General features: G+C 41.0%; 1 protein-coding gene across 2 annotated transcripts in view; it reads left to right on the top strand.

The window, feature by feature from the left end:
• LOC128380436 (LHFPL tetraspan subfamily member 2a protein) overlaps window positions 1-13,588 on the top strand; it is a 34,959-nt gene that overhangs the window by 17,184 nt on the left and 4,187 nt on the right. For both annotated transcript variants that reach the window (XM_053340247.1, XM_053340248.1), the window contains exon 2: window positions 525-1,340. In XM_053340247.1, the coding sequence (XP_053196222.1) occupies window positions 920-1,340 (421 nt within the window). In that variant the 5' untranslated portion in view covers window positions 525-919. The remainder of the gene's footprint in view (window positions 1-524; window positions 1,341-13,588) is intronic.

Genomic DNA, 13,588 nt, shown 5'->3' with positions numbered 1-13,588 from the left:
CTTGTTTTTCTCTCTGTCTGCATCCGCTTCTCATTGCTCTGTTTCCACATTGATTTTTAACCCTCACCAGCACACACACACACACACACACACACACACACACACACATACACACAAACCAAGGAAGACAAGCATATAAATTGTCTGTTTCCATCTTTACAACCTCACTTATGAAGATCCACTGCGAGTAGAGAGCACAAAGAGCGCCCCTGATCACAAATCTTTAAACATAAACACACTCAGAACAGAAGAGGCCCACTTTCAGCGAACACATCTCTACACATCTCATTAGACGCTCTCCTAATGATCTACAATAGCAGCCTCTCTCTCCTCCTCCTACACACTGTCCTCATTCTCCACACTTCTGCTTTTCCAAACAGAACGAGATCAAATCTAAGAGCTGTACTTCCTCAAATAAAACAAAAATTACCCATCATCTCAGAGCTTCATTTATACGTGCAATTACATTTTATACATGCAATTAAGGCACTCACTCTGTTTCTTCTTTCTATTTTATCTCTTAGGTGTGTCTGATGTGACGCCAGCGGGCTGGCTCAGGGAACACAACTTCAATACGATGTAGACACCAAATAAACACACAGAATAAGAGTCTGTACACCGAGCCGATAGAAGGAGGGTGAGTTCAAGGAGGAGGAACAACAGCTGTGCTGAAACGACACCAACAGAAGATAAGAAGTCAAAGAAAGAGAGAGAAGCGGCAGACTGTGAATCATTGACCTGAACTTTTCTGTGTCACCTACTCCCTCCTGTCAAGTGCTCACTCGCTCTTACATCTCCGCCGGAGAAGGATCACCACCTCAGCTCTCTGTGTTTTGAGAGCGTCCAACCGAAAATCCACCTCTTCACCTCTCAGCAACGTTGAAAATCTGAACAGAGGGACACTCCAGCCACCGTCAGCATGTGCCATGTCATTGTCACCTGCCGCTCTATGCTGTGGACTCTGCTGAGTATTGTAGCCGCGTTTGGAGAGCTCATCGCCTTCATGAGCACTGACTGGCTGGTGGGTTTCCCCCGCACACCTGATGCTGTTTATGGCCCCCATGGGGCCACCACAGCCGGAGAGGCCTACAGGCCCACTTTAGGCATCTACGGTCGCTGTATAAAACTGCCCCATCATCAGCGAGGAATACTGTGCGGACCGTATGCGGTACACTTTGGGGAGATTGCCAGCGGGTTCTGGCAGGCTACTTCTATCTTCCTGGCTGCAGGGATCCTGCTGCTCTGTGCTGTGGCGTTCATCTCGGTGTTCACCATGTGCTTCCAGAGCATTATGAAGAAGAGCATTTTCAACGTGTGTGGACTGCTGCAAGGGATCGCAGGTGAGATAAGCACACAACGCATATATTGTAATGTCTTGTCACTGATCTTAAAGGAGAAGGTTCACTATGTTTAAAGTCAGTCTTAAATCAAAATGAAGGAATCAATGGAAAGAAGTTTTGCATGCTATAATCATTCATTCTGTTCATACTGACAATCCTTTCCTAATGTGCTTTTGGTGCAAGTGTTGTGGGAAGAAATCCTTGTTTGGTGCATTCCAAAGTTTATCTGAAGCTTATAAAGAGGCTTCAGCTACAAATAAAATGATGTAGGCTATTTAGAGTAAAATTCCTTCTTTTTGTTCCCCTGAACAATGTTCCCCTGTTGAGCTGCAGTGAATAGCAGGATAGTAAAAGAAAGAGGGAATGTTGTAGCAAAAAGACCAAAGATATTCTCTTTATTTGTCTAACTCAGGTTGCTGAAGCCTCATATTAGTTTCAGATAAACTTTGGAAAACATTTTTACACAAAAGAAGGACTGTGGATTTTGTCCCACGTCACTTACAGTGCTTATGAAGGGATCTTTAAATGGCCAGAATTAGCAGGAGGAATGATTACAGCCAGAAAATTGTGTCAATATTCATATCAGCACTTGACCTGTTGTTTCAAGACCAACTTTTTCATGCACCTTTCCTTTTAAGAGCAATTTCTTCTTGCCACGAACTCACTGCACTGTTGAACACACCCTTTAAAATTTTTACTCTATGATGTTTTGAATATTTTGAGCCCATATTGGCTTTTAGTCAGGTACAGAGGTGTCTAACAGACTTAAGTGTGTGATTGAATGGTTAGTCTCAGTCCTACTTTTGGGTGTGTCTACAACCACACACCTCCAAGCCAGAAGCAATACAGCACAGAGAGTACTTTGCAAACGAACTCCTTCATTCCTCCGTATATTTTCAGTTCTTTTTGAGATTGCACTTCAGAGACAATCAGAGCTAACTCAGCCCATCTAACCTTTTGTTGTCTCCACCGTTCATCAAGGTAAATGAAAAGTTATGCCTTTTCAAGCTGAACACATTCATTACGACCGCCACAAACTCCCACTGCAGGAGCTATGTGTTTGATTTTCGTGGTGCCTTCAGTGACCTCTTACCCCAAAGCAGTCAGAAGTGTCAAAGACATGCCGCCCTCTAAGCTTAGCTGTCACTCGCAAGGAACTAAATATTTATTTTCTGCACAGTCAGCTGGAGTTAATCCCGACTCGTTGATTGGCCACAAAAAATAAAGTCATTAAGTTGACCACACATGCGTATCTCCGTTTAGTGTGTGAAGGGCGTGTATCCTTCGTCTATGGCTACGAGACTCAGGCCAAATCTCGGGCCACTTTTGACTGGCTGTGGTGAATTATGGAAAAGGGAGGAGGCCATGAGATCATGCTCACTGAACCTCCTCTTTTCTGCACAGACTGTAGCTCTCAGCTCTCTGGTGATTATGGCTGTTGCTACTTTACCCTACAGTTGTTTATCTGGTGCAGGCCCAAACAGTAAAGGTGGGCGTCTGGTCTGGTGAGGGGAGCTGTAAACCCAAACTGTAAACCAGGAGAGAGAGAGAGTGCTTGAATCCATTCAGCAAGGCTACTCTAAGTCTTGAAATATATTTTACTACACAGGATGAGCAGATGTAGTTTTCTAGTGATATGATTTATTCCATTAGATCTTCCCCTTTTTTAATATCTCAGGGCGTCTTAAGCAATTGTGGGCAATGTTGCAAATCACTAAGCAAAACTCCTTAATGGCGATAAATAATATCATGGTGAAATATCTTGTCAGGAATTTAATTTACTGGTTTCCCCCAATAACACATTCCTTAGTGGTTATTCTACCCATAGATAATAAAAAATACCCATAAATATTCGTCCCTGTGGGATTTTCTAGAAAAAATACAGATTCACAATACAATAATATAATTACACATGCCATGAAAGAGTAGATGGTATTGTTTCTTGGGCAATAAGGGTGTTGAGTTTGGATGTTAAAGGAATATTCCACCAAAAAAATCACATACTGGACTGACCACGGCTCTTTATATATGAACAATGTGATCATTTACTTGACTAAATCGTGTCACGCTGTATAAAAGGAAAGAAAAAGTGTTCATGGCAGATCTTTGTATGAGTCACAACGGAAAAGTATCAGTATTAACCCTCCTGTTATCCTCAGGTCAAGGAAGGACAGAAGGGAGGGAGGACAGGAGGAAGGAAGGAAAGGAGTAAGGAGGGAGGGAGGACAGGAGGAAGGAAGGAAAGGAGTAAGGAGGGAGGGAAGGAGGGAGGGAGGAAAGGAGTATGGAGGGAGGGAGGAAAGGAGTAAGGATGAAAAGAGGAAGGAATTTAGGAGAGAAGGAAGGAAGGAAAGGAGCGAGGGAGGGAGGGAGGGAGGAAAGGAGTAAGGATGAAAAGAGGGAGGGAGGAAAGGAGTAAGGATGAAAAGAGGGAGGGAGGAAAGGAGTAAGGATGAAAAGAGGAAGGAATTTAGGAGAGAAGGAAGGAAGGAGAGGAGCGAGGGAGGGAGGGAGGGAGAAAAGTAGTAAGGAGGAAAAGAGGAAGGAATTTAGGAGAGAAGGAAGGAAGGAAGGAAAGGAGCGAGGGAGGGAGGGAGGAAAGGAGTAAGGATGAAAAGAGGGAGGGAGGAAAGGAGTAAGGATGAAAAGAGGAAGGAATTTAGGAGAGAAGGAAGGAAGGAAAGGAGCGAGGGAGGGAGGGAGGGAGGGAGGAAAGGAGTAAGGATGAAAAGAGGAAGGAATTTAGGAGAGAAGGAAGGAAGGAAAGGAGCGAGGGAGGGAGGGAGGGAGGGAGGGAGGAAAGGAGTAAGGATGAAAAGAGGAAGGAATTTAGGAGAGAAGGAAGGAGGGAAGGAAAGTAGTAAGGACAAGAGCAGCACACTGACAATGTTAAGAAAGAGCCCTTAATAGTTATGTCATTTGCACCTAAAGTAAGGAAGGAAGGAAGGAAGGAAGGTAGGAAGGAAAGGAGGGAAGAAGGAAGGAAAGGAGGGAGGAAGGGAAGGAAGGAAGGAAAGGAAGGAGAGAGGAAAGGGAGGAGGGAGGAAGAAGGAAGGAAAGGAGGGAGGAAGGGAAGGAAGGAAGGAAGAAAGAAAGGAAGGACAGATGAAGGAAGGAAGAAAGGACAGAAGAAGGGAACATTTACCCTAACAGCTGAACTTAGATCTGAAGAAGGAAGGAAGGAAGGAAGGAAGGAAGGAAGGAAGGAAGGACAGATGAAGGAAGGAAGGAAGGACAGAGGAAGGACCCGGGAGGACAACAGGAAGGTTAAAGAGTCTGTATCTCCTGGTGCACGTTGTCTGTTTAAGGGTTAAGTAAGAGCTGTGATTGGTTGAGCACAGTTTTTTTTTTTTTGGTCCGGGAACGTAATGTGGGATGTTGATCCAGGAACATGTCCTACTTGGCTAAGTCACATCGGGCCTCTGTGTATAATAAAAAGCTTTAATATTACACGGCTGACACTGAAGCATTTCATGTAAAAGCTTTTATCGGAGTGTTTAGACGTGTTTCTCCTTCCTGGATTTCTCTCTTTTTTGTTTTGCAGTTGTCTTCTCGGCCCCTCTTTGACGCCAAATAACTTCTCATTTATAGATCGTCGTCGTTGTCAAACTGATGAAAGGCTCCAGATGTTTCCTTCTATTTTAAATACTCAGACTGATGTTGGATTTATTTTTGGTGATCGATACCACATATTGACATTTAACTAAACTAAACTTCTTTCCTTCCTTCCCTCCTTCCTTCCTCCTTTCCTTCCTTCCTTCCCTTCCTTCCTCCTTTCCTTCCTTCCCTCCTTTCTCCCTTCCTTCTTTCCTCCCTCCTTCCTTCTCTCTTTTTTCCCTCTGTCCTTCTTTCCTACCTTTCTTCTTTCCTTCCCTTCCTTTTTTCCTTTCCTCCCTTCCTTCCTTCCTCCCTCCTTTCCTTCTTTTTTTCCTTTCTCCCTTCCTTCTCTCCTCCCTCCTTCCTTCTCTCTTTCTTCCCTCCTTTCCTTCATTCTTCCTTCCTTCCTCCCTCCTTTCCATCCTCCCTTCCATCTTTCCTCCCTCCCTCCTTCTCTCTTTCTTTCCTCTGTCCTTCTTTCCTACCTTTCTTCCTTCCTTCTTTCCTTTCCTCCCTTTTCCTTCCCTCCTTCCTCCCTCCTTTCATTCATTCTTCCTTCCTTCCTCCCTCCATTCCACCCTTATTCCTTCCTCCTTTCCTTCCTTCCTTCCCTTCCTTCCTCCTTTCCTTCCTTCCCTCCTTTCTCCCTTCCTTCTTTCCTCCCTCCTTCCTTCTCTCTTTTTTCCCTCTGTCCTTCTTTCCTACCTTTCTTCCTTCCTTCCCTTCCTTTTTTCCTTTCCTCCCTTCCTTCCTTCCTCCCTCCTTTCCTTCTTTTTTTCCTTTCTCCCTTCCTTCTTTCCTCCCTCCTTCCTTCTCTCTTTTTTCCCTCTGTCCTTCTTTCCTACCTTTCTTCCTTCCTTCCCTTCCTTTTTTCCTTTCCTCCCTTCCTTCCTTCCTTCTTTCCTCCCTCCTTTCCTTCTTTTTTTCCTTTCTCCCTTCCTTCTTTCCTCCCTCCTTCCTTCTCTCTTTCTTCCCTCCTTTCCTTCATTCTTCCTTCCTTCCTCCCTCCTTTCCATCCTCCCTTCCATCTTTCCTCCCTCCCTCCTTCTCTCTTTCTTTCCTCTGTCCTTCTTTCCTACCTTTCTTCCTTCCTTCTTTCCTTTTCTCCCTTTTCCTTCCCTCCTTCCTCCCTCCTTTCATTCATTCTTCCTTCCTTCCTCCCTCCATTCCACCCTTATTCCTTCCTCCCTCCCTCCTTCTCTCTTTTGCATTGCATTTAACAGTGGAGCGATCCCAACAGGAAATTGATTAGTGGAAGTGGTACAGTAAGCGTAATATGAGCCTAATATTATATTTCACTTGAATGTAATTAGTTCTTTTGACATGAGCAGAGACGCTCTTTAGATTAAAATGCTGCAGGAAGAGTTAAAAAAAAAGTCAATAATAATATATCAGCTGTTACATATTCTCTTACAAAATAAACTAGATTTTGATGAGAAGCCTTTAAATGTATTGATTTAAAGATCAGGGCATCATTTTACATTTACACTTGGCCATGTTGTAGAGAAATGATCCCTCCGGTTGTACTCGAGTCAAGGAAGGAAGGAAGGAAGGAAGGGGGGACGGAAGGAAGGAAGGGAGGAAGAAGGAAGGAAGGAAGAAAGGAGGAAGGAAGGAAAGGAGGAAGGAAGAATGGAAGGGAGGAAGAAGGAAGGAAAGAAAGAAGTATGGATTGAAGGGAGGAAGATGGAAGGAAAGGAGGAAGGAAGGAGGGAAGGAAAGAAGGGAGGAAGGAAGGAAAGAAGGAAGGAAGGAGGGAAGGAAAGAAGGGAGTAAGGAAGGAAAGAAGGACAGAGGAAGGAAGGAAGGAAGGAAAGAAGGAGGGAAGGAAGGAAGGAAGAAAGGACAGGAGGGAGAGAGGAAAGAAAAGAAGGAAGAGAGGAAGGTAGGAGGGAGGAAGGAAGGAAGGAGGGAAGGAAGGAAGGAAGGAAGAAAGGAAGGAAGGAAGAAAGAAAGGAAAGGAAGGAAGCAAGGAAGAAAGGAAGGGAGGGAAGGAAGAAAGGAAAGGAGGGAGAGAGGAAAGAAAAGAAGGAAGAGAGGTAGGTAGGAGGGAGGAAGGAAGGAAGGAGGAAAGGAAAGAAGGAAGGAAGGAAGAAAGGAAAGGAAGGAAGGAAGAAAGGAAAGGAGGGAAGGAAGAAAGGAAAGGAGGGAGAGAGGAAAGAAAAGAAGGAAGAGAGGAAGGTAGGAGGGAGTAAGGAAGGAAAGAAGGACAGAGGAAGGAAGGAAGGAAGGAAGGAAGAAAGGAAAGGAGGGAGAGAGGAAAGGAAAGAAAAGAAGGAAGAGAGGAAGGTAGGATGGAGGAAGGAAAGAAAGAAGGACAGAGGAAGGAAGGAAGAAGGAAAGAAGGAAAGAAACAGTCAAAACAGAGAGGGTCAATTTGACCCTGTCGACACTAACACGAAGGTTAAGAGTGTTTAAACCTTCCACATCAGAGGAATGGACTCTGCTGTAGGAATACCTTGAGAGTTGAGTACAGTAAAAAGTAACAGCACATATAAATGAAGCTCTATGATGATCGTAATCTTTGTTTTACTGGAGGAAATGCCGCGTTCACAGTGACTATTTATCGATCAAGCCATTAAGTTGATCAGCAGATTAGTAATTGCCAGATATTTTTATAATCAATTAATCATTTTCTAAGACAAAATATCCAAATTCTCTGGTTTAAGTTTCTCAAATGTGAATATCTTTAGTTTTTTAAGACACTAAACTGAATATCTCGAGATTGTTCGGAAACAATACTTTCACTTTAATGCTTTAGGAAACACAGTGATGGACATTTTATTATTATAGACATAATGACTAACTGACCAAAGCGGGAAATAATTGACAGATAACGATCATAATCCAGTAATTGTAATCCACTGAGTGTTTTAGTGCTTTGGACTTTTGACGTCATTGTAATGTTATCTCACCTGGACGCTCACTTTCTTTCTTACTTACTTACTTAGTTTATTTATTTAAGAAGGGACAGTGTACATTCATGAACATTTCAAATTAAAACGTAAATGCACCGGAGTTAGCTAAGATAGTTTTCATCCGTTGTCCCTTGGAAAGGTCAGAACAGAGAGAAAGAAAGAGTAATAAATACAAATAAAAGTAAAAAAAAAAAAAGAAAGAAAAAGAAATGAATGAACAACAGACAAACATACAAGGACTTAGACATACAGATATATTACAGTGCAGGTTAGTTGTGGTTACAGATTTGGTTATTTTGAATCCATCTCTTAAGTTTATTTTATTTTGAAAGGATAGATAGCTGTTGCAATGTCTTACACCAGTAGGGAGAGCAATGAAAAAATAATTTAGTAAACTGAAATTAAAATAAAAACTACAATGAACAATGTAAAACGAACTAAAACTAAACTGAATTGCAGATAAATTCAGCTTCGTTTTTATTGTCCTTTCGTTTTCTCCCTCGATGACTTCCTGTCCTCCAGCAGCTGTGGTTAAAGAATGAAATTAAAAAGGACTTGATGATAAACCATATTTGGTGTCACACATTCTTTCATCCTTTTCAGCTTCTACAATAAAAAAAAATAAATATTAAGAGAAAGCCTAAAAAACTAAGACTAAGACTAAAACTAAATCAAAACTAAACTGAAACTAGTCAATTCCTTCAAAATAAAACCAAACTAAAACTAGTCTATTCCTTCAAAATAAAACCAAACTAAAACTAGTCAATTCCTTCAAAATAAAACCAAACTAAAACTACTCAATTCCTTCAAAATAAAACCAAACTAAAAACTAGTCAATTCCTTCAAAATAAAAACTAAACTAAAACTAGTCAATTCCTTCAAAATAAAACCAAACTAAAAACTAGTCAATTCCTTCAAAATAAAACCAAACTAAAACTAGTCAATTCCTTCAAAATAAAACCAAACTAAAACTAGTCAATTTCTTCAAAATAAAACCAAACTAAAACTAGTCAATTCCTTCAAAATAAAACTAAACTAAAAACTAGTCAATTCCTTCAAAATAAAAGCTAAACTGAAACTACTAAATCACTTGTTGAACTAACTAAAACTAAACTGAAATAAAAAAGCAAACTGAAAAACTAAAGAAAAATAAAAACTAAAGAAAAATAAAAACTATAATAACCTTGGTACTGAGAAGACTGTCCGTCCAAACGTACTGCGCCTATACTGTATAACCCAATCTCTCCTGGTGACTGCCCTGGTTGCTCTGCCCCACTGCTGCTCTTCAGTTCTTCCACCTAAACAAAGTATATCGAGTTTAAGACAAGGTAATGAAAGTGGAGAAATAACACTGCAGAGTCTCCACCATTGTGGAGAGGATGAGGATGTGGAAGAGGAAAGGGGGCGAGAGGAGCTTCAAACAGCTGAGGAGGCGGGAGAGTTTCCTTCGTGCCTCTGGACCTAAAGGCCGATAACCCTTCACTCCTTTCAACCACAGGAAATAAGATAAGACCGAGCGAACCCCCCCCCCCTCCCCCCCAATGTCAGACACCCAACATAAATCAATCAGTTGGTGTATGTACGACAGGCAAGAAAAAAGAAAGAGTGTCTTTTTAATTGCCTTTCCATGAGGCTCTGTGAATGATATCACTCTCGCTGATACACACCACCAGCACTACCACACCGACTTTCTACTAATCATTATTTCCACAATACGTGCCGACCCTCTGGTAATGAGAAAACTGGAGCCAGACGACAGATGTTTGGGGAAGTGATTGACCTCAGATGGGAAGATTGTGATGCCGTTGCCAGAGATGGTCACGTCATTGCATTGGTGTGGCTCCAAACCCTTATTAACCTAATCTTCACATACACTGATGTCACTTATACTTTGTCAGCTCTTTACTCTCTTGTCCCCTGTGACACACTTTTTTTTTATTGAGGTCTCGGATGCCATTTCAATGACATTCGTTTTCGAACCTCAGGGGTTGGTTTTCAGTTTTCAGTTTTCAGCTGAAGGTAAATCGAAACCTTCTAACTTTACGCAATCAAATGGATAAAACAGACTTTGTCTTTTTGTTGAGGGTCAGTCGGGTAAAGTTTGTCTTCTGCAAGCGCACGTTTCGGAGACTTCTTGTACACACCAGTTAGACAAAAAAACCTGTAAGTGAATTTTCTTCGTCGTCACTCATGTCAAGGCGAGCCAAAAGGCATTAGAGAAAGGACAGCAAACAAACTGGGTTGTAAAACTGTCTCCTTGAGTCTTTAGCTTTCGATGCTGGTTCTCTTTTTTTTTTTACTGCCTACCATAAAGTTTCCCTCCAGCCGTGACTCACAGACTCATCGCAGATTTCAGAGTTTGACCGTTGACCATGACTCACCTCAAAGCCTGGAAATGACAGAAAAGAAAACACTCTTCTCTTACAGGAACTTAGCGTGGAAGTGTTGATTGTTGTGACATAATATATCATGTGTGTGACGCCTGAGTTTGGAAGGCAAGGACTTGAAGATGCATGTGATAAGAAAAAGTGATTCACATTCATTTTTTAAGAGTGTTTACAATGATGAAGTGGCAGTTTCATTAGGTGTACAATACAAACAAAAAAACCTGCTTGTTATTTTTTTAAAGTTCAGCATCCACATCCACCGTACACTCCACCCTGTGTGGCAATTTACGAGCAATTACTCATTACCACTTTAATTTGGAGGCATTTATACACTTAAATCGTAAACAACAAAAAAGGTCAGATTTGAGACTCGTCGTCATCGTGCAGTCATTATTTATCATTGTTCAATCACATCAGACTCTGTGGGAAAACTAGCAAATCTAACCAACAGATGCAGTATTATTTTATGTCACTGTTGGGGTTCTGTGGCTTGGCATCCTACCACAGGTTCAGATTGTTTGCAGGTCTGAATGTTTGGACTGCAACTATAACTACTTCTGCAACAACTACGACCTTTTTTCTTAGCTGATTTCAACCATACTGACTCTAGCATCGGTCTGTTGCACCCCCACTTTGGTTCAGACTGGAATATCTCGACATCTTTTGGATGAATTAGTTTGATATTTAAATACAAAGATTCATTGTCCACGGAGATATGAAGACTAGTGACGTATATGTAATCCCCTCACCTTTCCTCTAGCGCCACCATGAGGATGAGGTTCATTATTGGGATTTCAGGGGATTGATTCAACATTTATTAGATGGGTTGCAATGAAATGGGTGGGTTGAGATATTCATGTCTCCCTCATTGTAACTAATGTAATGTAATAGCTTTGTTTGATCCATCAACTTTCCATGTAGCGCCACCATCAGGTTATTTGAGGAAGTGAAGCTCTCTTAGTGACTTTTTGGTGCCATTAGAGGTAGAGCTGCAACTATTACTCAATTAGTATGGACAGAAAAATAATTGCCAACCATTTTGATAATCAATTAATCATTTTGGGTCTATTTTAAGACAACATATTTAGATTCTCTGGTTCCACTTTCTCAAATGTTCTGGTTTCTTTAGATCTCTAAGTCACCAAACTGAATATCTTCGTTGACCGTTGGTCGGACACAATACTTTCACCTCACTTTGGGAAACAGTGATGGACATTTCAAAATGTTAATGTGTCTAGTAGATTGGCTGCAAAACTGACATTCCCATTAGCCTCAGCTGCACTTTGTGTTTAGCCTTAATTAGCTAATTTTAGCATGCTAATACGCTAAAAAAAAGTTTGTGGTAGACGTGCACACCCAGAGGAAGAAAGCTAAGTGCTAGACCATAAGACAAATGTGTAAAAGCAAGAAAAGACTTGTAGTATCCTATTAAATCTACCTGCAATGAGAGCTGTAGCATGCTAATATGCTAAGCTAAGAGGGTAAACATGGTTAACATTATATTAGCGCTCTCATTGTGAGCATGTTAGCATACTGATGTCAACCTCTAGATCAAAACACGGCCTCATAACGTCAAGCCCCTGTGTGTGTGTGTTTTTTTAGGACTGGTCAGACACAAACATTTTTGAAGTTATCTGGGACACCATCAGTAGACAGCTGTTCAAAATAGAAGCGAATGGGGCCCAAAAACTTTCCATTACTTCAAATAAAAACTTGGAATTATGTCAAGAAGGCTGGAGGATACTCTCATATGAGACATGATTTCTTAGACGATCAGGCAGAGGGAAAAAATGGCTCAAAGTATCCCTGCGCTGGTGGTCAACATATAAAAAAAGTAGGATTGGGGGTAATACAATGTGTTACTGACTCCACCTTTCCAGAATAGTGCGATAAAAAGTTTTTACAATCAACAGAGGTGCAAGGAGAGGCTGAGTTTTACTAACTGCTCGACAGTCTTTGAATAGAAATCTGGAAATAAGTTCAGCATCTTTCAGCAGCTTTGAATACTGTCATTTAAGCAGGCCTGTTTTCTAGCCTTTGAGTTCGTCTTCAAAGGAGCTACGAGATCTAAGCTCGAGAAAAAAAACATGAATTGGAGAAATAAGGAAACACATTGCCCTGGGAATTAAACAGTGTACAGGATTTAGAGGCAGTATGCTCATTTAAGACAGGAGTATACTTAGAGCAGGATGACACAGCACCAGCAAGCCTGTAATTCATAGTTTAAAAACAATGCATTGGTGATGATAAGATAAAAACATGTCCATATTTTTCACAGATGATATTCTCAGATCTTGACTAAAGAGAAAGATCTAGAGTGTGGCCACGGTTCATTTGGATTAAACCTTAAAGAACAACTCTTATCATAATTTAAAACAATTTAAATATGCATTTTATTTAATTTTTCTTTTCTAACCTCTCCTGGATTTACCTTTCTGTACTTTTATTGCTCTTATGCACACTCTTAATCTCTCCCAAACTATATAAAGTTCATGAATCTTGAAAATTTATGGATGGCAGAAGAGATTATACTACTTTTTTGATAAATGTATGTATTGCAATGTGCAGTCCAAAAATAAAAAATTAATAAAATAATTTGAAACAAGACCAGATTAAAAAACTCAGGGAGCTCCATTAAAAAGGAGCCAGTTGTTTCAAGCTAAAATGACCATGTATGGGCCACCAAGTTAAAAAAAAAAAAAAAAAAAAGCACTTACATGCTATTAGATTACACCACCACAACCAGAATCCCTAAATTGGCTAAAGCGTAATCATAATCTATAGATTATGAGGTCACAATTCAACAAATTGGCTGTGATCACTAGATTGGAAACAGGATGTTGTAAAAAACATAAAATCTAAAGCATGAGGGAAGAGATAAAATCATTTCAAATAAGTGAGAGCAGCCATCTGTGCTTGGTTACAACTGGAGATTTGGTCTATATCTTTATTAAGTTATTATTACTGCAGGTTGTGTAGGATGTGTCTGTTCAGTTTGACAGGCCTAGGATGGGAAATGAGGTCCAGATTTTAAAGTTGCACCTACAATTAAGCTCCTTATTTTTTATTTTTCTCTCCTACTCAGTACTGGTGGTGGCAAATAAAAGCTTAAGAGTTAAAAACTCATAAGAGAAAAGACGAAAACAACCTCATCACTCCTTCACGGGTATATCCTCGTCTTAATCCTCCCTGCTCTCGCCAGTATTTCCTCTTGCCCTCACGTTGCTGTCTCTATTTTTTTTTTTGCTTTTTCTTGGAAAGTAGAAAGAGGAGGAGGAGGAGGAGGAGGAGGAGGAAGAGATGAGGGTTGGGAGGGGGGTGGGTGGGGGTGGCACGGGCCAGATTT

This window comes from Scomber japonicus, chromosome 19 (assembly GCF_027409825.1).
Source record: "Scomber japonicus isolate fScoJap1 chromosome 19, fScoJap1.pri, whole genome shotgun sequence".
Lineage (NCBI taxonomy): Eukaryota > Metazoa > Chordata > Actinopteri > Scombriformes > Scombridae > Scomber > Scomber japonicus.
This window is presented reverse-complemented; position numbering and strand designations above follow the sequence as displayed.